At 45.3% G+C, this 24576-nt stretch overlaps 2 protein-coding genes across 2 annotated transcripts in view; one reads left to right on the forward strand and one right to left on the reverse strand.

Annotated features, from left to right (window-relative positions):
- LOC126101198 (zinc finger protein 780B-like) overlaps window positions 1-24576 on the reverse strand; it is a 128539-nt gene that overhangs the window by 75036 nt on the left and 28927 nt on the right. The gene's annotated exons all lie outside the window — the stretch shown is intronic.
- Window positions 33-23164, forward strand: LOC126101199 (uncharacterized abhydrolase domain-containing protein DDB_G0269086-like). Its single transcript, XM_049911894.1, has 2 exons — window positions 33-97; window positions 22246-23164. The coding sequence occupies exons 1-2, from the start codon at window positions 33-35 to the stop codon at window positions 23162-23164; spliced, it is 984 nt and encodes a 327-aa protein (XP_049767851.1).

The raw sequence follows: 24576 nt of genomic DNA on the forward strand, positions 1-24576 counted from the left end.
AAAAATTTGTTTGGGTTAACTGTAAATCAAAAATGCCTGGAACTGTAAGAACACAAAGTAAAGACACCCAAGAAAGTATTTCCAAGTCACTGTTGCAGTACGTTATGCACTATTTCCTGAGGAACTTTTCGTCAACCTCAGACACAGAACTTTAGTGATACAAAATCACAAATAAATAGGATAGATTTCTGCTTGCCACATAGAGGAGGCCTTGAGTGACAGACAGATACACTGGAAGGAGAATACTTGAAATTATCAGCACCTGGACTTCGCCCTTCATCAGATGTAAAAAACAAAAACACACACACACACGGTCCCTGTCAACTCTGGGCATTAAGACTGCAATCAGCCCTTGGTGCCCAGAAATGACAGTGGCCATGTTTTTGTACAAGTTATGAACATGTGAACATGTGTTTTTGCCTATGTCCACTCAGGGACTTCGTCCAATAGCTGATAATATACAGCAGTCTTCTTTCAATGTGCCTGTCTGCAATTCAACACATCTTCTACATGGTTAGTAGCGATCATCCAATTTTGTAGTTTTATTCCATTCTGGATTTCCCCACTGTTTGAAAATCAATATTTAGTTATATCACCACAAAACATAACATCATATTGAGGACCGAGTTCTGTAGTGTCAAAATCAGATAATTTTACCCAAAATGCACAATTAATCAGTGAAGGCACAGAAAGTACAACACTGAGTTTTCATCCCAAATAAACTTGATCTGTGATGCACCGAGCACATCACAGAAGAAGTGAATTCTGGGAAGAAGGCAGAGAGAGAGAGAGAGAGAGAGAGAGAGAGTGGTGTGTGTGTGTGTGTGTGTGTGTGTGTGTGTGTGTGTGTGTGTGTGCGTCTGATGGGTGTCGTACGGCAAAGTCATCAGCACACTTACACTTATAAAAACAAACAAATGTGGAGATGAACTAAAAGTGTTGTACACGCATGCAGTCGAAATGACCACACAGTCACTCTGTATCACACGCAGTAAAACCAATTAGAGCCAGCCACCCTTTAACACATTAAGAACATCTCCCCAAAATCTCATTAAAAATGATGGATGATTCACAAAACTTTAAAACCCTAACCACACTCATTTGATCATTACATAACATAGATGGCAAATCCGCCAGCAAATCTGCTGCAGTCCACTGGTCGGCAAATAAAATGCAGTCCAATAAAACTTGGCGCACCATGATCTGCATGCCACAAGCACCACACATTGAAGAGTCCTCTCGCCGGAATAAGAATACATATATCATAGGGCCATAGCCTATGTGAAGACGAATAAGAAGGACCTCGTCCCGCAGACAGGGCTGGAAGGAAGGACTGTACAGCCAAGTTGTGGGCTTGATGACACGGAGCTTGTTATTGATCACTGCCAGCCACTCATCTTCCAATTGACACTTGACTTTGTACCTCAACAGCAAGGTGAGAGCATGCAGGGGGATAGCACACTGAAATACCAGAGGATCACGACACGCCCCCTTGGCTGCTCGATCTGCCCTTTCATTCCCCACAATTCCAATGTGTCCAGGTACCAAACAGAATAAAACCTCCTTCCCCAGTCATTGTAGTTGTAGGAGTACATCTTGGATATTCTGGGTTCCTGTAACTGCTGAGTACAAACATTGGAGAGAGTAAAGTTAGTTGGTTGGTTTAAAGAGGGAGGGGGGGGGGAAGGGGGGGGGGGGGGGGGGGAAGGGGACCAAACTGCGAGGTCATCGGTCCCTTGTTCCCAGTTAAATAATTACACAATGGAAAGAAGAAAAGAAAGGAGGCTTATAGCACAATAAAAAGAGAAAGGAAAAACCAGAAGAATGACAGAAGGACAACAAACACAACTATGGACAAAAACAGGAAAAGAAAACTATAGAGAGAAGCAAGAAACAGGTAGAAGGGGTAAAAACAAGAGAGCAGATGACCACGAGAATAAAAAGCCAGCCACTCTGCAACACATTAAAACATCCACCCTAAAAGCATTAGAGTGGAGAACACAAAGGGACAAAGGACATGCACTAAAACTTATATAGAATGATAAAACCTACCGTCGCGTATAAAATGTAAAACTGAATTAGCCGATGAGGCATTGTCAGCTAAAATTAATGACATCGGGGCCAGTAACTGAAGAGTCCGGTGCAAGGCAGCCAAAGGAGGGCAGCTCACCAAGATATGGGCCACTGTCAGCTGAGTACTGCACCAACACTGAGGCGGGTCATCGCAGCACAGGATGTAGTCGTATCTCACCCAAGCGTGGCCAATGCGGAGTCGGCAGAGAACCACAGAGTCCCTGCGAGAGGCCCACACAGAGGACTGCCACATATTCATAGTCTCCTTAATGGCACCTAGTTTGTTGTGCGTGCTGAGGTTATGCCATTTCGTCTCACAAAGCTGCAAAAACTAGCGGAGTAGTACTGAATGCAGGTCAGTTGCAGAAAAGCTGATCTCCATAAGCGGTTTCCACGTAGCCAGTTTGGCCAGCCTGTTGGGAAGTTCTTTGCCTGGGTTTCTGACACGACCTGCGGTTCAAACAAACACCACTGAAAGACCGCACTGTTCCACGGCATAGATGGACTCCTGGATGGTCACAATCAAAGGATGATGAGGGTAGCACTGGTCAAGAGCTTGTAGGCTGCTCAATGAGCCAGTACACAGAAGAAAACGCCTCCCCAGGGCATGAACAGATGTGCTCAAGAGCACGAGATATAGCCACCAGCTCGGCAGTGAAAACACTGCAGCCATCGGGCAAGGAATGCCATTCCATACATCCTCCATTGACATATGCGAAGCCGACATGAGCATCAGCTATCGAGCCATCAGTGTAAACCACTTCGTGGCCTCGGCACTTGTCAAGAATCAAGAGGAAGAGACAGCGGAGAGAGTGGGGTTAACTGAGACCTTAGGGCCATGTGAAAGGACCAGGCGAAGCTGCAGCTCAGGTGTACACCATGGAGGTGTATGTGGTGTATCTCAAGTATAGATGGTAAAGGCAAGGACACCATTTGAGAAAGAAGGGATCGGACACGAACTGCAACTGGAAGCCCTGACCTGGACCACCGATGCGAGAGATGAACCGCCGTGGGTGAGAAAAGGAGACGGTGATTCGGATGCACAGGAGAACAACGAACATGTACTATGTAACAGGCCAACAGTTGTGCACACCTAACCTGAAATGGAGGCACTCCAGCTTCCACACGGACGCTGGTCACCGGACTAGTTCTAAAAGCTCCTGCCGCTAGGCAAGCACCACATTGGTGCAATGGCTCGAGTAAACACAATGCTGAGGGTGCCCCCAAACCATAAACCAGACTTCCATAGTCAAAGCAGGGTTGAACAAGGGCTCTGTAGAGCTGCAGCAGCATAGAGCGATCTGGACCCCAGTTGACGTTGCTTAGGCAGCGGAGTGTGCTGAGATGCTGCCAGCACTTCCACTTAAGCTGAAGAAGGTGAGGAGGCAAGTCAATTGGGTGGCGAAAATCAGTCCTAAGAATCGATATGTCTCCACTACAGTGAGTGGATCATCATGAAGGTAAAGTTCAGGTTCTGGACGAACGGTACAACACTGACAGAAGTGCGTAACACACAGCTTTGTGGCCGAAAACTGGAAACCGTGGGCTAGAGCCATGACAGCACCTTGTGGATGGCTCCCTGTAGGCACCACACAGAAACACCAGTACTGGTGGAGCAGTATGAAATACAGAAGTCGTCTGCATACAAAGAAGGTGAGATGGATGGCCCTACAGCTGCTGTCGACCATTAATGGCCACTAAAAATAGAGAGACACTCAATACAGAGCCCTGCGGGACCCCATTCTCCTGGATACTGGGGGAACTATGGGAGGCACCAACATACACACAGAAAGTACGTATCGACAGGAAATTCTGTATAAAAATCAAAAGTGGGCTTCAGAGACCCCACACATATAATGTGGCAAGGATTTCGTAAATCAAAAAAGATGCCAACCAGGTTTTTGCATCTGGAAAAGACTGTTTGGATGGCAGACTCCAGGGACACAAGATTATCAGTAGTAGATCGACCCTGGTGGAAGCCACCCTGACATGGAGCCAGTAGGCCACGTGACTCCAGGACCAAAACCAACCGCCGACACACCATACATTCCAGCAGCTTACAAAGAACATTGGTGAGGCTGATGGACCAATAGCTATCCACATCAAGTGGGTTTTTACTGGGTTTGAGCACCGGAATGATGGTGCTCTCCCATTATTGCGATGGAAAGACACCGTGGCACCAGATCCGTTTGGAGATGACGAGGAGACGTCGCTTGTAGTCAGATGAGAGATGTTTAATCAACTGACTGTGGATCCGATCTGGTTCAGGAGCTGTGTCGGGGCAATTTGCAAGGGCACTGAGGAGCTCCCACTCTGTAAATGGAGCGTTATAGGATTCACTGTAGCATTTAGTAAACGAGAGGACTTTCCCTTCCAGCCGCTGTTTGAGAGTAAGAATGGCTGGGGGGTAATTCTCCGATGCAGAGGCTCGAGCATAGTGATCAGCAAAGTGCTAGGCAATCACGTTTGTGTCAGTAGAAAACACGCCATTTATGTTAACACTGGGAACACCTGTTGTGGTCTGGTACCTGAAAACACATTTGATCTTTGCCCAGACTTGGGAAGGCGACATATGGCACCCAATGGTGGATACATACCTATCCCAACAATCCTGCTTCCGTCGTTTGATAAGTTGGTGAACGCGAGCACGGAGTTGTTTACAGGCTATGAGGTGCTCCAGGGAAGGGTGCCACATATGCCGCTGCAGTGCTCACTGACGTTCCTTAATTGCGTCAGCGACTTCCGGCAACCACCAAGGGACTGTCTTTTGCCGTGGGCACCCTAAAGAGCGAGGTATCGTGTTTTCTGCCACAGAAACTATTGTTGTTGTCACCTGCTCAACCATCACATCGATGTTCCCATGTGGGGGAGAGTCAATGGTGACAGCAGAGGTGAAAGTTTCCCAGTCCGCCTTGTTTAAAGGCCATCTGGACAGGCAATCATGGGCTTGACGCCGGGGCAGTGACAGGAAGAGGGGGAAGTGGTCACTACTAACACAGGTCATCATTTGCTCTCCAGTGGATAGATAGGATAAGTCCTGGGCTGCAAATTGATAAAACAATGGCCGAGTAACTACCTCGAGCCACACCGAAATGTGTGGTGGTCCCAGTATTTCAGAGGCACAAGTCAAATTGAGACAGTAAATTTTCGACATCTCTGCCTCAGCCAGTAAGTACGGTGTCACTCCAGAAGGAGTTAAGGGCGTTAAAATCTCCCAAAAGTAGGAAAGGTTTAGGGAGTTGATGAATCAGTGCAGTTAATACATTCAGGGATACTAGACCATCTGGAGGAAAATATACATTGCAGACAGTTATTTCTTGTGTCATCCTTACACTGACAGCCACAGCTTGAAGAGGGGTTTGAAGGGACACAGGTTCACTACAGACTGAGTTTAGGACATAAATGCAAACTCCAACTGACGCTATAAAGTCACTACGGTTCCTGTAGTATCCCTTATAGCCGCAGAGGGCTTGGGGTCCCCATTGCCGGGAACCAGGTTTCCTGGAGGGCAATGCAGAAAGCAGGTGTAAAGCTTAACAGTTGCCGTAGCTCAGCCAGGCAGTGGAAAAAACCGCCACAATTCCACTGGAGTATGACGTCATCGTGAAACTGGGAAGGCATGGAACATTCAATGAGGCAGCCTCAGGGTCACCTCCTGCCACTGACTATTTGCCTGAGCAGTCTATATCCATTTTGTCTGAGGCTCCGGCGAGATCTAGGTCCTCAGAGGACACCAGAATCTCCACCTCATCCGCAGATGCTGAGCTTGGAGGTAGCAGGGCTGTGGGTGCCACCGCAATTCCCTTGGTCTTGGGGACCTTCTTTTTCGATTTCTCTCACTGTTCTTTGGGTTTCTTTGGCTACAAGGACTTCACTGATTCAGTCTCTGGGACTGAGGATGAGCATGAAGCCCTGCGACCAGCTGTTTTTGGGCTCTTCAGCCACTGGCGGGTGTCGTCTTTCCCACTAGCAGAAACCTGAGAAGGGAGTGACCCAAGGGATGCCTTCCTAGCGAGAGCAGCCGAAGAAGTTGTATGCTTCTCCGGCTTTGGTTTAGAAGTGGGGACTGGTGTCCCCGATGGTTTTGGGGGGGGGGGGGGGGGGGCAGTGCTCCGAGGTAGGTGGTGCAGGAGCAACAGGGAAACAGGGTGGGAAGTGCCCCCCACCATCATGAGGGCAGGTGTAGTCTTCCACTCTGAAAGGTGACTGCTGGGGTTGGCGGAGCTGATGGGGCTAGAACTGTTGTAGCAGTGGCATAAGACGATGCCATGCATACAGGATGCAGGCATTCAAATTTCCTCTTAGCCTCACTGTAGGTCAGTCGGTCCAGGTTCTTGTACTCCATGATTTTCCATTCTTTCTGGAGAATCCTGCAGTCTGGAGAGCAAGGCGAATGATGCTCTCCACAGCTGACACAGATGGGAGGCGGAGCACATGGATTATTGGGATGTGATGGGCATCCGCAATCTTGACATGTGACGCTGGAAGTAGAGTGGGAAGACATATGACCGAACTTCCAACACTTAAAGCACCGCATTGGGGGAGGGATATAGGGTTTTACGTCACATCGGTAGACCATCACCTTGACCTTCTCGGTAATGTATCACCCTTGAAGGCCAAGATGAAGGCACTGGTGGCAACCTGATTACCCCTCGCACCACGGTGGACACGCCGAACGAAATGTACACCTCACCATTCTAAATTGGTGTGCAGCTTATTGTTGGACTGCAAAAGAAGGTCCCTGTGAAATATGATACCCTGCACCATATTTAAGCTCTTATGGGGTGTGATGGTTACAGAAACATCCCCCATCTTGTCATAAGTGAGTAATGCCCGTGACTGGGCAGAGGATGCCGTTTTGATCAAGACTGACCCAGATCGCATTTTGGACAAGCCCCCAACCTCCCCGAACTTGTCCTCTAAATCCATTGTCATCCTCAGCGTAGAAAACGATACTGCACAGTTGATGGAAAAACACACACCAAGTAGGTGACCTCGCCCAACAGTTGGAGAACGAGCAGAAGTGCAGATCCATGTCGACGAAGGATGCGATAGGTCTCAGCGCATGATGGACGCGATGCACCAAGTAAGGCGCCCTTCCCCAATTGGCTCGCTCTTCGGGAAAATTTTGAAAATGGAGTTCAAACCCTACAGGGGACCATCACAAAGGCCGAAACATGTGAGACTCCTTTTAGTCTCCTCTTATAACAGGCAGGAATACCTCGGGCCTATTCTAACCCCCGGACCTGCAGGGGGGGAGAGAGTAAAGGATGCTCAGAGATTCTGAGCAGACGAGAAACCTAACAGCGGGGACAACATCTCACCTGCTCCAGTGTTCGCAAGATCGCATACAATTCTGCATCGAAGACGATAAATTTTGGAGGCAGTCTGACCTTGAGGACACAATCTGGGAAAACAACAGAGCAACCGACAGAGACCCCCACTTAGACCCATCCATAAAACACTGCTACATGTTCATGGCACTCAGATAAAATATCAGAGAATATTGCATTAAAAACAGAAACAGGAGTGCTATCTCTCCCGTAATGCACCAAATCTACAATTGCTCTGGGCCTCTCCAGTAACCAGGGTGGTAGGCAGTTGAAACCCTGGATTTGAGGTCATACTGGCTCCACACTGAGTGGCTCCAGCACACGCTGCACGCAGATCCAAAATGGAATCGTGGCTCGTGGACAGTTGGAAAAAAGGTGTTCCAGAGGTGTACGAGGAACAGTGTGGTGTGCAGGTGAAGTTGGAGCTGCAAGGAACTTAAAACGCCTGACGCATCACAAAGAGCTGGCGCCGGATGGTAAGTGGCGGTTTCCGCGCCTCAGCACAGATGCTAGGTATGGGACTGGTCCGATAAGCACCCATGGCCAGCCAAAACCTCTAATGATGGACAGCATCAATGATATGCTGACCCATACACCATTCAACAATAGTCCAGTCGCGAACGCTCAAAAGCCCGTTAACAAACTGAAGGAAATTTGCCCTGTCCTCTCCCGAAGACCTGTGGCTAAGACACTTGATAACATTCAGTGCCTTCAGGGTTCTGGGAGTTCAGTGCCTTCAGGGTTCGCGAGTCAAAAATGTGGCCCAGAAACTGCACTGTGTCTCTCAAATGCAGGATGGTGTCCCCCATATTCAAGGCAAGCAAATTAAAAGACGATGAGAATGATTAAAATGAAAACACACACACACACACACACACACACACACACACACACACACACACACACACTTATCTGCACAAAAGTGAAAACCTGTCTTTTCAGCCCACTTCTGTAACCGCCACTCTGTAAGTTGCAACTGACAGCTCGCCCTGCAACACTGGAGGAGGAACAGAAAACAGCAAAAACGTCTACAAATAAGGAGCACTGTACAGGACTCCTTACCGTAGATGTGATACTGTTGATGGCTATGGCGAAGTGGGTAACACTTAGAACACTGCCCTGAAGAACACCATTCTCCCACTCAAATTGATCAGACAACATATCACCAAGTTGGGTTCTAAAATACTGCTGAGATAGAAAAGACCATATGAAGATGAGGAGGTGGCCACAAAAGCCCCCTTTATGCAGTTGTGCAAGACTACACTGTCTACATGTAGTATCATATGCCTTACTTATATCGAAAAATATGCTGATACAGTGTTGCTTACAGAGGAAAGCCAGCAGCATAGACACCTCCAAGAGAGTCATATTGTTGACAGTGGACGAAATACTTTGGAATCCACACTGAGAGCAGCTAAAGAGTTGCCTGGTCTCTAACAACCAGACCAGACGACGGTTAACCATTTGCTCCGGGATCTTCCCCACACAGCTTGTTAAGGCGATACTCCGATTACTACTGGGACATGTGCAGTCCTTTCCTGGTTTGAGGAGAGGGATCAGAATTGCCTTCCTCCACGAGTTGGGGAAGTTGCCTGTCTGCCATATTAGATCAAAGCATTCGAGGAGGATTTCCTCTGATGCCGCTGACAAATGTCTAAGCACGCAGTACCGTATTTGGTCGTGATCGGATGCAGTGTTACAAATCTCAGCCAGTGCCAATTTGAGTTCCCAAATGGAGAAAGGGGAGTTGTAGGCCTCAGAACTGTTGGACCTGAAGTCCAACTTTTCCCTCTCAACAGCCGCACGATAGCGACAAAACGCCAGATCCTGGCTTGCATCAGCAAAGTTTGTGCAAAATGTTTGGGCAGCGCCTGAACAATGTCTCTGGGTGTTGTTTGGAGGCACCCCTGTTTCAGTACTGCTGCTAGTGGTAAACACTTACATTTAGGGGAAATCCTCCAGATGGCTTCCCATACTTTTATATAAGAAGTGAAACAATTGATGGAGTCCAGGAACAATAGCCATGACCTTTTCTTACTCTCCCTAATGACGCGTCGAGCCCTGGCCCTCATGACTCGAAAAAAGCCCAAAGGTTGTCTGCTGTCGGTCGGCATTTTAAATGCTGAAGAGCCGCACAGATTGCGGAATGGCACTCGTCTGTCCACTAAGGTATTTGTCGCCTCCTAAGATGACCTGAGGACTGTGGGATGGAGAAGTCAGCAGCACGATGGATCACTCATGTGATGTGGTACACTCATCCTTGAATGCTGTCGCAGTGTTCAAACACAGCCAGCCTGCTGAAACACATCCAGTTAGTCCTGCTGACCATCCATTTTGGGGGCTTAACTTCAAATGGTGTGCCATTTAGTAGGTGAAGGCGGACTGGGAAATGGTCACTGGAATGTAGGTCGTCAATGGCCTCCCACTGTAGAGAGTCAGCGAGGCCGGTAGAACAGAAAGAGAGGTAGATGGCTGAGAATGACCTAGTAGCAGTAGAGAAATGTGTGCGAGTACCCATGTTGAGGATTCACAGCTCGTGAGACATCATGAGGCCCTCCAAAACCCGACCCCGAGGGCAAGTATTGGTCGAGCCTTACAGGACATAATGGGCATTGAAATCTCCCAGGAGGAGGAATGGTCGTGGGAGTTGTGCAATAAGATCCATGAGAGCCTCAAAGTCTAGTGCATCTTGCAGAGGTAAATACAGTGAAAAAACAGTGATCCTTCGACACACAGGAATTTGAACTGCAACTACTTGCAGGTCAATAGCCAAGGGGAGAACAGAGGCGTGGTGTGTATTAGTGACAAACATTGCGACACCTCCTTTGGCCCTTTCCCCCAATAGGTCACCCTTTCAGTATAGCATATATCCCTGTAGCACAGGGACATCTGCATCTTTAAAATGTGTTTCTTGTAAACAAAAGCATAAGGGTCGTGCTTGTGCTAGGAGTTTCAGTTCCTCCACACGAGTCCTGAACCCATTCATGTTCCACTGTACTAAGGAAGCCGTGTCATTGGTGTGGTTTTAATTTACTCCAATCTTTGCACTGGGTAGGTGAAGCACTTTAAGAGTGACAGGGAGTGGAGGGGCTCCCTGGATCCAAGGCATCTAACTCCACGATATCCTCCTCATCAGTCAGACGGGAAAGAATGACGTCTGACGGTGCTAGGGACAGCTTTTGACCCTGTAGCAACCACAACCAACAGCGGGAACGCCTTGGGCTGCGGATCGGAGCTGCCAGGCGGGGAAGCCGCCGGCAGTGGAGCACGCACCACCGGGTAAACGCAGGACGAGTCGGATGACCGACCAATGACAACAACCGACCATGACCGACTATGAGCGACACAACCAGGAAGAGATAAACAATGGAGGCTTGTGGAAACCACAACACCAAACACCAAACGTAAATCCACTCGGAACCAGAGCCTGGCAAATGTCAACAATGAGTAACGGCCAGAACGCAGTACCGCCGAGATAGAAACGAAATCCAGAGCGAGTACCAGACTGGCTGGACTAGGGCAGAGCGGGTCCCTATATACGAAACCGGAGGGAGCGGCTATTGGCCACTGTCTGCACGTGGCTTAGCGGTGGCGCCCTCGCTGCGCGAGACCTGCTGCGCAGAATAGCCGCCGCGGAGGCGGAGCCCTCTATGGGCTGACCACGTCCATTTGTTCTGCCACGTGTTCGACTTCCGCGGCGGAAGGTACTAGAGACCCGAATGTCGTGAGCCTTTCCCTGCATACTGCCCTTTAGAGGATGAGGGGAAAAGGGGGCATTGAGAGGCACTGCTTTTCTTGTACCTTCTGGATGCTCAATGTGGAACTTTTGTTGGTCTTTCCTGGGGCAGCTGCCTGGATTGCTCTGTCCTTACTCTTTTTCCCTTGGGATGTACATGTGCAAGTACAGTTGCTTGTGGTGGATACAGGCACACTAGGTATTGTCTGTGTCTAAGCGTCCATCTTGGTAATAGGCTTCTGCACCATGGAAGAATATGAGGTGGCAAAGACAAGAGGGTTTCGTTGCCTTATATTCTTTTTTGGCTTCAGCATAGGGGATCCACTTGGTCACTTTTTATCTCTTGTACTTTGTGTTCTTCAGCAAAAACAAGGCAGTCTCAGCTCCAGACTGGGTGGTTCCCAAAGCAGTTGATGCAGATCGCTGGAGACAAGCCGTCAGTCCCAGCGTCATGAGCGGCTTTACGCAGTTCTTGCAGATCACTTCACCTCCACAACTCAGGGTTGTATGGCTGAAACGCTGGAATTTATAGCACCACACAGGGTTTGGAATGTAAGACTGAACATTAAGTTGAAGGAACCTTGCAATAAGATCAAGCAGTGTCGGAGAATTGACTGTGACAATGAAAGTGGCAGTCTTTTCAGTTGCTCCATTATTCCTGCGCATTCCTTGCTCCCCATCAACTATTCCCTGGAATGCCCATTCTCGCTTCAGTTCTGCTATGTCCATGTCCATGATATCTCTGAATGTGACAATGCCCTTACTGGAGTTGAGAGAGGTGTGAATCTCAACAATGATATCATAGTCACCCAGTTTCTGCAATTTCTTAAGAACGTCTACCTGCTTTGACCTGTTAGTTTCGACCACCAATGAGTCATTACACAATCATTTTATAGATTTTAATGTTCCAGCAAGGTCTTCCAAACCCTTATGGATATAAAAGGTGGACACTTTTTCAAATGTCCCCACCTTCCTCTTTATCACCCTAAACACATTGTTATTCATTACTCCGTGAGTCCTGTTACTGCAGTCCAAAGTATTCTTTTGGATGAACGGGTGTGAATACTCCCAGGCGGTACACCCTTTTACCAATGAGAGGAAAAGAAGATGATTTCGAGGGTTCCATCTTAGTCCCACAAGCAGCTATGGAAATAAGGGTCCACTTACACAGAGCCCCACATGCCTGAGTAAGCCTTATACAACTGAAGTGCGGCAGGTTCCCCAAAGGTTGCTGCTAATAACTGTTCCACCTCAACAGCCGTGCATCCCACAGCACGCAGCACACCTTGAGACTGAGGGTATTTTCTCACAGAGGTTTATCCTGTCTACACGATCCGGGCGGTCGAGCCAAGATCTCCATTCCCTGAGACACACAATGTTCCACCACCACACCACGCAGTGATCGCTGAAGCATACCCACAGCTTACAGTGACAGGGAACTAGTGGTGCTTATCAGTTCCCAGCTCAGGAACCCTGGGGTAGTCAAGCCCTTAACCAGCAAATCACCACTGAGCCACTGAGGGCTAAGTTGTCATGCACTGCATGATTAGGTAACAGTCAAAGGAGTAGTTTGAGCTACAGTTCCTACAGCTTCCTCATTAAAGCAGTAGCTGGTAGTCTATCTTGACTTCATACTAGCCAGTGTTATTAACAGTATGACAGATCCCACTACTTCCTCAGCATCCTAACACTCATTCATATAAGAACGTCAATCAACTATATGCTAACCACAGACCTCTGGATGTGTGGAAACAAATGATGATGAGAGGATGTTACACCAAAGTTCCATTTTGTCTTGGGCCACAAAAATAACTACAAACACATGTAACACCACTGTGAACATCAAACTTTCCGAAACTCCGCAGAGAATAAACAACAAACTAGTAATACGAGGTGGCACTGAAACAGTCTACCAACATAACCTGCAAATATTTTCACAGCAACAATTACTTCACTACAGGTTTGAATAATCATGACTACGAGGAGACACTGCTTGCACCTGCTGAATGTACTGGGAGCAGCTAACTGTAACTCACAGCTCATGTAGGCATCAACAATGCCTGTCACCTGGGTTCACAGTCAATAGGACAGTTCCTTTCAGCAGCTGGCTAATGTGGAGAAGGTTACTAGCCTCACTTGTGGGATGAAAGTTAGCCTCATTGTGGGATGAAAGCACAATTTGTGTTTATCAGCATTGTCTCCTGTGCTGACAGAGACCCTCCATTTTAAGTTAGGTGGATGGTTTGAATCAGAGGCTGTTTTAGCTCTGAGACACTTTCAGGAACAGTGTTCCTTAGCTGCATTATCGGGTGGACAATTTTAGAATTCCCCATAAAAGGTTAGGTGTGCACTGCACTCCAAAAGCAGCAACTCAGTTGATCTGTCGGTTGGGAGGGCAGGAGTCCCTCACTCATGGGGCAGTCCTTCTAGAGTTAGTGCCATCAGCCAGAAATCCGATTGAATTGTGGTAGTGTATAGGAGGAGTAAATAAAGGCACTGAAAGCAATATTGATGCCAGAGATGAAAAATCATTGCATGAGATAAAATCATATGGATCAGGCCAGTCTGCAGTTCAGGCAACAGATGAGGGCCACCCTACGGCTCACCTGTGGCAAGATGCACCTTTCTCAAGTTTGAGCACCCGCAAATACAGTGCGAGAGTAAGACAGTAATGAGATAAATAACAACTCCTAGCCAGAGTGAGAGGATATCCATAATAGTAAAAGCAAAGAGGCTGAAAACATAATGAACAACATTCGGGCCAGCATTAGTAAAATAAGGGAAGATAAATAATCAGTTTGGTAGGTGGGTACAGTCAGTTGTCCCCAGGAGTTCAGCACGAGACAGAAGGCACTCCAGCTCTAACAACCCTGTTGCAAAAGCAACTTTGTAGGAGTGAACAGAGAACTAGTTCAACTGTCCATATACTGTCCTTTAATATTAGAGGCAAATGATCTGGAGGACCACATTTTGCATGGACAGCAAGAAGGATGGTGCATTCCAACAGAATGTGAGCTACTCTCTGTAAGGTTCCACAATGACAATGTGAAGGTGGCTCACTACATAGGACAAAACTATGGGTCAACCTATTATGACCAATGTGGAGCCAACAGGACAGTGGATGCCTTCCAAGAGGAATGGACGAAGGAAACCCGTGCAGCCTCAGAGGCCTTGATTGTGTGGAGTTTGAGGGCAGTAGCCCACCAGGTGTCGTTCAATCTCCAAATAAGTAGATGCTTATCTGTAGCTGCAAATCCATGCATGGGATCATCAAAGTGAATGTTGACTGAGTAATTGCTTCTCTAGCCAAACAATCAGCCAGTTCACTCCCTAGAACACTCACATGACTTGGGACCCAGAGAAACACAACTGAGTGGGTAGGACAACTAAGGTCTGAGAAAAGATTGTGAACAGCAGACACCACAGGGTGACATGAGTAACACCAATCAGCAGTTAGAAGACAGCTCATTTAGCTGCTACAAATTAAAATGTGCTTGAGGGAAGACTGTTTAATAGAACACGGGGTTCTGTTAATGGCTTTCAGCTCAGCCATAAAAACATGGCAACAAATGTTACTCCTGACCGGTAGAAGATGTAAAAGCATTTCCCACACTATACACGGTTTTAGAGCTTTCTGTGTAAACGAGAATAGCACCCAGACACTCCTCAAGAACTGAAAGGAATACGTACCAAAAGGTCATGGGGGCAACAAACTTTATATCCTTTAAATTGACTGGTCTTAATTCTTGGTCTGCATGCTCACCAAGGAAGAGTGCTCAGGAATACACATTGAGTACATTCTAAGGGGGTCGGGCAGAGAGCCTGGTAGAGGTTCTGTATGAAAAAAGAATTCAATATGTCAGATGCTTCTGAAATATTGATTGTGTAAGTGAGCAACAGTTGGTACCATCTGAAATCAAGTGATCCCCTATTTGGTGAGAAGACTGTCTATGGTAGCAGTCCAGAAGATGCAAGTGGCAAGTCTTAATCCACGATGATGTACTAGGACTAACAATTAAAAGCTAAAGGTGCCAATGAACTGTAAACCTGTCAACCGTAGTCCAGTCATGATGAGTCCACAGTACCCTAAACACAGAGCAGAGTAGCATAATCCATACCCCAAGAGAAGTGGGCAAGAAAGCAGAGAGCTTAACATTTACACAAGCAGTTAGTCTTATACTGAAGAATATGGGGGAGCCACATCAGCTTTTTATGAATGAGGAGCTCCAAAAATTGGCACTGCATAACATTGTACAAGTTCTGGGTAGTAGAGCTCTGGGTCAGGATGAACTGTGGTACAATAACAGAAACACATGACCCACATTTATATATGAGAAAATTAGAATCCAAGGAACGGCATCAAAGCTGAAGCCCTTCACACGGCTCCTTGGAGGTGGCATTCAGCTAAGGGTACAGACTGGGAGATATATCGAATGCAAAAGTCATCTACATATGTCGTAGGAGTAACCACTGGTCCACTGGAGGTCATTAGCCAATTGATGGTGATAAGGAAGAATATAACAATATGGGGCCCTGAGGAACACCATTGTCTGGACCATTTGAGAACCAAGCGACATTCCACCTCTAACGCGAAACAAATGGAGGGATAAAAAGTGATAAATAAAAATGAATAGGGGATCTCAAAAGCCCCAGTCAAGGGGTGCAAGTCTAAAATTTGATGGTGCCAAGCAGTGTTTTATACCTTATGTAGGTCAAAATAAACTATAGTGAGACGTTGGTGTTTAGTAAAAGTCTGTCTGATTGCTGTTTTCAACAAAAACAGATGTTCAATTGTTGTTCAGCTTTCCTGAAAATCACACCGAAAGACCCAAAAAACCCCACGCTACCATCATTTCAAGTAGCTTGCAGAGCACAATGGTGAAACTAACCAGTTGGTAGATGTCAACAGATGTTGAGTTTTTCTCTGGTTTAAGAACTGTGATGATGACACTACCTCTCCATGCCATCTAGTCAAATACAGTTCAAGGCTCTGGACAGATACAGTCTGTGAGTCACATTCAGATGTCTCCTGCTTATAAATTGAATCTGACTTGAGACTGTATCACGAGATACAGCCTGAAGCAGTTCCCAGTCAGTGAAAGGTTCATAATATAACTCAGGATTGTGGGGCATAAGACGTAGAGGGACATCTTCAATTCATCATCTGAAAGGTAGCTGAGCATGAAGAGGACACTGACACTCAAAGCATCACCGGTGTACCACCACAAAGGAAGAGGAACACTTGTTCGTATCTGGTGGCTCAGCAGACCAGTGGAAGAGGACAGTAGAAAATGAAACAACAGAGGAGATGTCTCTAACAACCTTATCTAAGAAGTCTGACAGAGAGGGAATGGTGATGACAGAGGTATAAAACTGCCATTTGGCTCTTTAGAAAGTCCATTGTGGCAGCTGGTCCATTAGGTGGTAACAAGGACACGATAGAATCATCAGGCAGTGATCCTTGTCACAAAGATAGGTTCTACCTCTAATGGAGTGGGACGATCTGGCAGCTCAGTGGACCACTGCACCTGTCTTCTCCCAATATTTCTCCTTTTTCTCCTTAATTACTTTAGAGAGTCAGCTGCGAGTTCATCCACTGTCACGATAGGAACAAAAGAGGAGCACTCAACTCGATGAACACAGTCTGTGGCTGATTACTGTTGGATCACTGCTCTACAGATTTTCAGGTAGAGGTTTCTCTAAAGGAAACCCTACTGCCAGTAGATTCCAGAGGAAAACGCTGCTTCTCCAGCAGATGCAAGGAACTGAGGTCTCACAAGATGGCACTTCAGGATCACCAAGAGGCAAGGGATGGGGGTGCTATCTGCCCCATGGACTAAGTTACTTGTGCATCTACCAGAGCTCAAGGCTGAGGGAACAAAGGGTGTAAGTGTTCTAGGTACTGCCAATATCCTGACCACTGTAGCAGAAAAATCTAATACCACTGAGACAGGATATAAGGGATTGTACTTTTTCCAGGCTTTAAAATATGAGATCATCAGAAACATTAAGTAGTTAGGTTAGAACACTCCAGATATTGAGACAGATGATCGTCTCCGTAATTGACACAGAATGGTAGTTGCTCATATGGTGAGTTTTCGTTAAGCAGTCACCCACAGTCTCCACAAACTGCAGAGTTCATAGACCAGGATGACGTATGTCTAATGGGTTAGCACTGGAAGTACCTCATCAGAGGTGGTTAACAGGGCCTCATATCAAATCAATGGTGTCTTTTTGCCATAAAAACTATGTAATATCTAACAATACAAATAGGAATTAAAATGTGAGATAACCTCAGAGAAGATAAGAATCACAGGCAGGCCTGAAACACAAACAAGTGTGTGCATCATCCACCAACATTAACTATCTGACTGATGGGAAACTTTGGAGATAGCTTGGGAAATATTACATGTGAATTCCCCAATCATACCATGTAATAGGAGATTTCAATCAGCTACCTATAGTCTGTGAAATGTGTGCTTTTAAAACAGGAGCCGCCACCACCAAACAGTCTTGTGATCCTGTATTAAACATACTTTCTGAAAATCATACTTAGTGAACAGTCCACACATAAGCTACATCTATCGGATCTGCAGCAACAAATAGACCCAAACATTGTCATTCAGTGAAGATAAAAGTAGCCTTCAGCAACCAAAAGGCTATTACAGCAGGAATGAGCACTGATGTTGAATGAAAAGCTATGAAAAGTAAGAAGATATTAACACTTAACAAATGCAATACTGATTCAAAAGTGCCTTAGCAGTCAGCACATCTGGGAAGGAGACTGTGGAGGAGCTCTGCGACAGTTTATGTTGTGTTGTAGGCTGTTCATGGGACCAAATAATTCAAAAACACATTTTTCCATAACAGTTACAATAAGCAGCTATTTAACTAGCTTTGCACTATCAGCCCCCTGAAGTTTCAAAGGGGGAAGAGCCATTAGATGAAGCTACCAAGGTATCAGCCTTTTGGTCTCTACATGGAACATTCAAATAAGACCGGTTGTATCTAATGTACAGCGAGTTGTTTCCAATGCATCAAAGATTAGGTGCTATCCACATGCAAACAGTCTTGTGATCCTGTATTAAACATACTTTCTGAAAATCATACTTAGTGAACAGTCCACACATAAGCTACATCTATCGAATCTGCAGCAACAAATAGACCCAAACAGAACTGTACAAGGCAGAGATCCATTGCACTTTCTGGAACAATGGCTTAGCATCAACATGTGAAACAGGCAGATAACTGCAATGAACATAAGCAATTCCCTCACTTATAACTGCCAAGAAAATCTCCCACTGCAGACCATTGCCTTACTACTTGCCATATGGTGCATAAATCAAATCAATGGAGATACTGAGTCTCACAAATGGGACAATGTTACAAGGGAGTCAACCGGACAATTGGGATTAAATCAGCACACAAACAAGGGTGAAGGGTTTTGGAACCCAACTCTCTAACCCCTCCCTCTTCTTCTTCTTCTTCTTCTTCTTCGGCACTAGCACTTTGCTATGAGTGTTTTATTTTCCTGCATGCTCTTATCTATACTCTACACTTGTGTAGCCCTATTCACCCTAAGTTAAATTAGCACAGCAGTAGTGTATTACTTGTAGTTTACTCCTTCACAATGTGGTGTGGTGGTTTGTCCTCCAAAACACTGGCTTTCCTTGATGATTCTACTACACTACATGCTTGTAAAATACCAATTCTATTAGGAAAACCTTTCATTTCACATAATTTGTTAGGGTTTAATAACTTCTTATATGTGTGTGTGTGTGTGTGTGTGTGTGTGTGTGTGTGTGTGTGTGTGTGTAACTAAGATTTGTACCTGGATATCTGTATGTAATGAATTTATGTGAACATGTGTTTTAGACAAAGTCATATCTTCAATCTGTCACTACATTCTTCTACTGTTCCTATGTCATCAGTCAGCTTCCAACTGCTCTTTGCAGGACTAACGTCCTCACTGTACCAAGTGATGTAGCGAATAAGAGCATAGCCACAGCTAAAAGTAAAGCTCAAAATGTAATTTCTCACTATACAGTTAAATATGTATGAGGGAAAGTGGAGTATCATGTATGTCGTAATTTCTTTCCTACACTAGAAGAGGAAAATGACGCAACAATCCATGCTGAGTTGGTAGAAGTGTACAGCAACAATGCACATTATATGACACAGTGGTGAGTGGTACAAACACTTGCAGTGTGGTCAAACAAGGCTGAATGATGAAGAATAAAATTGGCAGACTGTACCTGTGTGAAGAACTGGGAATAACAAGTGAATTGGGGAGCCTGGTGCTTGAAGGCGGATGTAACACAATGAAGATTACAGTGGAAAAAGTGAAATTCAATTATGGATCAGTTTTCAATATCTTGCATGACATTCTAAATGTGGTGGGTTTCGCTCGGGGCCAATGAGACATACGGGGCCTGCACTGAACTTGTGACATCAGACTAGTCAGTTTTTCTGCCAAATTTCATGAGTGCTCGGCTCAGTGCAGCACCCACGGGAAATCTATATTTAATTGAAAAGGTACCCACTAAAGGTCTCAATTTTGTTATGTGCTTTCTAGAACTTGCATGCATTTAAACACGCAGTTAAGAATTATTAAACTCATATGGAATAGTTATTCTCTCCCTGCCAGGGACAGCTGCTGGTGCTCTTAAGAGCTGCAGTGCTATGTGATGTGGCACGCACACCACGGTCTGTCTTTCTCAGGGGCCTCAATTTCGCTACTGCTCACACCCATTTAAGAAGTCAGCCGAACTGAGGCAGAAACAGAAATGTTGCAGCTGTGTCAAGACTATCTAGATGGCTTCTTTCGCAGCCTGATCACCATGGACGAGTGCTGGGAGTGTCCTATGACCTCAGACAAGGGAGCAAAACAAGTAGTGAAAATATGGACTCACTACTGCCAAAAAAAGGATAAGAACCCAATTGTCATCAGAAAAGGCAAAGAGGAGTCTTTTACGAGACTGTCATTGTGTGTTTCTTACATATTTTGCTCATAAGGAGAGAATCTGGAAAGGTTACAGAATGCTGTCAAGGTGAAGAGTTGCAAGAAACTGTCCAAGGAAGTGCTGGAAGTGCTTTCGCCCCCGACACCATGCAGACTCATTCTGCACAGGACACAGTCATACATTTTGTGCTATCAGATTTTGCCTCCTCTCTGTATTCACCTAACAAGTGACTTCTTTCTCCTTTCTTATACGAAGAAATCATTGTGTGATAAATCTTTCTGGAATGGCAATGAGGTGATTTTCGAGGTGGAACATACCCCAAACAGCCAAAATGCAAACTATTACAACCAATGTCTCCTTCACTGGGAAAAAAAGTGACCCATTAAAGGATAAAATGAAGAGTAAGACTAAGATCATGACCAAGTTTCATCACCACAGTCTAACTCAATTTTTATCTTTTCCTATGTGACAATTAAAATTTCAAAGTTTCAGATATATTACATAATGGCAAGGAACATACTTCAAAACCAAATTTTAAACTACAAAGCATTTCCACGTGCAGATGTGCACTCTGATTGCAATTTATTGGTTGTAATCCACAGATTAAAACTGAAGAAACTGCAGAAGTGTACGAAATTTAGGAGATGGTGTTTGGATAAATTGAAAGAATCAGGATTCATTGAGAATTTCAAAGGGAGCAATGCAATAACTGATCAAAATGAAAAAGGAACACAACAGACAGAATATGAATGAATAGCTTTAAGAGACGTAACAGTGAAGACAGTACAGGAACAACTAAGCAAAAAGACGTGGCCCAATACAAATCTTAGGATAGCCCACACAATGATGAAATCAACAGACAAAAGTATAAAAATGCAGTAAATGAAGCAATCAAAAAGGAATATTGCAGTGTAAAAAACGAGATGGTAAAGTAGAAATAGCTAGAAAACAAATGCAAGTCAGTAAAGCCAAACATAACTATGGGAAAGATGGATACCACTTGTTGCAAAATTAAAGAAAACTTTGGTGAAAAGAGATGCATCTGTATGAATATCAAAAGCTGAGGTGGAAAACCAGTAACAAGCAAAGAAGGAAAATTTGAAAGGTGTAAGGAGTTAATAGAAGGGGTATACAAGGGAAATGAACTTTACGACAATAATAAATGAAAAGCACGAGTTTGCTTCTGTTCCACGGTATTACTTTTATTGTGTTAACCAGTTTTGCGGCTTACAAGGCCATCTTCAGACATTTAAGACAATACTACAGGAAGGGAGTAGTAAGTAGATGAGGATGAGATAAATGATATGCTACTGTTCAGAATGGATTGAATAGAGCACTGAAAGACCTAAGTCAAAACAAGGCCCCTGGAGTAGATGGCACTGCCTCACAATTATTGAGACCTTCAGGGACCCACCAATAACAAAACTGTTCTGTATCAAATGCAAGATATATGAAACCAGGCAGAATATCCTACGGCTCTAACAACAATGTAGGAATTCCAATTTCATAGAAGATGGGTACTGACAGGAGTGAATATTGTAAATCATCAGTTTAATAAGTCTAAGTATTTACAGCAAACAGTAAAAACTACTACAAGATGACCTCAAGAGAAATCATTTTGGGTCCCAGAGAAATACAGGAACAAGTGAGGCAATACTGATCCTACGACTTATCTTGGAAGGTAGGTTGAAGAAAAGCAAACCAATAATTACAGCATTTGTAGAATGAGAGGGAGCTTTTCACAATCCTGATGGAATATTTGAAATTCTGGAGGTACTAGGAATAACATACTGGAAGCAATAGGTTATCTACAACTTGTACAGAAACTAGAATGTAGTTTAATAGCCAAAGGAGAATGCTGAAGATTAGATGGGTCGATCATAACCTCAAAGAAGAAATCAATTGAAAGGACACATGCTGAGACATCAAGAAATCATCAGTTTGATAATGCAGGAGGGGGAAGAGGGGGGAGGGAGATGGGAGGGGGGAGGGGGAGAGAGGCGGGGGGAATGGGTGGGGGGAGGTTAACAAAAATTTGACAGAGGTCAAAGCTTCACTACAGGAAGAAGGTTCAAGCTCATGTAGGCTGGAGTAGTTATTCAAAAATAAAACAGTTTACACACGTTAGACCACCATGAAGAGCTGCACAGACAGAAAGAGCTGCACAGACAGAAAGAGCTGCACAGACAGAAAGAGCTGCACAGACAGAAAGAGCTGCACAGACAGAAAGAGCTGCACAGACAGAAAGAGCTGCACAGACAGAAAGAGCTGCACAGACAGAAAGAGCTGCACAGACAGAAAGAGCTGCACAGACAGAAAGAGCTGCACAGACAGAAAGAGCTGCACAGACAGAAAGAGCTGCACAGACAGAAAGAGCTGCACAGACAGAAAGAGCTGCACAGACAGAAAGAGCTGCACAGACAGAAAGAGCTGCACAGACAGAAAGAGCTGCACAGACAGAAAGAGCTGCACAGACAGAAAGAGCTGCACAGACAGAAAGAGCTGCACAGACAGAAAGAGCTGCACAGACAGAAAGAGCTGCACAGACAGAAAGAGCTGCACAGACAGAAAGAGCTGCACAGACAGAAAGAGCTGCACAGACAGAAAGAGCTGCACAGACAGAAAGAGCTGCACAGACAGAAAGAGCTGCACAGACAGAAAGAGCTGCACAGACAGAAAGAGCTGCACAGACAGAAAGAGCTGCACAGACAGAAAGAGCTGCACAGACAGAAAGAGCTGCACAGACAGAAAGAGCTGCACAGACAGAAAGAGCTGCACAGACAGAAAGAGCTGCACAGACAGAAAGAGCTGCACAGACAGAAAGAGCTGCACAGACAGAAAGAGCTGCACAGACAGAAAGAGCTGCACAGACAGAAAGAGCTGCACAGACAGAAAGAGCTGCACAGACAGAAAGAGCTGCACAGACAGAAAGAGCTGCACAGACAGAAAGAGCTGCACAGACAGAAAGAGCTGCACAGACAGAAAGAGCTGCACAGACAGAAAGAGCTGCACAGACAGAAAGATCACGACAACAATTAAAAGTTTATGATTACCAGTGATATCTAAAGGAATTACCACTATAAAATATTGTGCTGACAGTGCTCTATCAAATGATTTTTTACACATGTTGAAAGGGACTAAACAAGGCTGTCAGTCCCTTCTTCCTTTAACAATCAAAGCCTAAAAGGTTTCCAGAAAAAAAGATGGACTGCTAATTTCATCTTTCAGGAACCATCTAGGGAAGTTAGAAACACATCCACCAGGTCTAGTCAGTGTGCGAAGTCAACTTCTGGGTCCAAACAGTTCAGAGGAGTTCAGTCAAGCTTCCAGTATCAAGGAGGTGTGAAAGAAGATTATGTATGCTCAAAACCAAAAGATTCCAAGGACAGCATTGGCTTACAGTCTGCAGGCTGCTTAGAGTGTTGGTATGGATTAGGAAATTTTTGAAATTGTGAGTGGATGGAGGTCTTGGAATATTGGCCTTGAATTCTGCTGTAAAAATACTAAATCCCAATAACAGTGAGTGTTGTTCATAGCCCCAGAATGTATGAAGGCATTACAATGTGACCGTCGACTAGTGAGCCTCCAGTACAGATGACTGTGGAAAAAGGAAATTTGCCAAGAAATAAGAGAAGCAAATGCCACAGCGTATACGGGTCTATCATTTCCTTTTTTCCAATGGAAAAGTCCAGCCACATCTTTGGATGAAGTATGTACCATGAGGTGGTTCGCAAAGGTAACCTGATGAGAGGGTTCAATGGCCAGTTAGAGCGGATAGACCGCAAACAAATTGCTGCTGGAAAACCAGATATGAGTTTCCCCTGTGGGAGATGAATCCCCACGTCAGGAAAAAGCATATGATGGTTTTGGTGGTCAGGGTACCCGCAGACACACAGTGCGTAATTTACTAGTAACTGGCGACTTCAGTCAATAGACGAGGAACCTCATCCTTTGCTAAAAGGCGTCCGTGAGATATGGTGAACATAACAGACATTCTGTTTTTCCAGTGTCAGATCTTGGTGAAAAATAACAAAATAGATCTTGCTGAAGCCCTTGTGGAGGATGATGGTAAAAGGGATGACACCAGACTTCCCACAGGAGAGCAATGCCTTTGACTGAGTAGGTCAATGAGGATACAGCTGCTACGCCAAATTTTTCTTCAATGTATTCCAATGTTTTTTGTACTCAAAAAGTACAAACTATGTACAGAGGAAATATTTCACATCATTTCTATAGAATTTACTTTCCTCCCATGGTGTGTCCCGATAAGGGAAAGCCTTAGAGTTATGCCTTTCTGCATTTGACCAATTCATTCTGCCTGCAGGGACTGCTGACCCTTATGGCCACGAGCATGCAAAAGTCTGAGCCTCTTCTTGCAGGTAATCTGCCATGGTGCCACCCACTCTAACTAGGGGCTCTCTCCACAGGTGTGACCCACCGCAGCAATTGCTACCTGGAACGGTAATCACTG

The sequence above is a fragment of the Schistocerca cancellata genome, chromosome 9 (assembly GCF_023864275.1).
Source record: "Schistocerca cancellata isolate TAMUIC-IGC-003103 chromosome 9, iqSchCanc2.1, whole genome shotgun sequence".
NCBI lineage: Eukaryota > Metazoa > Arthropoda > Insecta > Orthoptera > Acrididae > Schistocerca > Schistocerca cancellata.

What these genes read in the sequence shown, in the direction of transcription:
- LOC126101199 (XM_049911894.1), top strand. Translation starts at nt 33, where the DNA reads ATGCCTGGAACTGTAAGAACACAAAGTAAAGACACCCAAGAAAGTATT. An exon ending in ATTTCCAAGTCACTGTTGCA is followed by an intron (nt 98 to 22,245) that starts GTACGTTATGCA and finishes ACCACCATGAAG; the next exon opens with AGCTGCACAGACAGAAAGAG.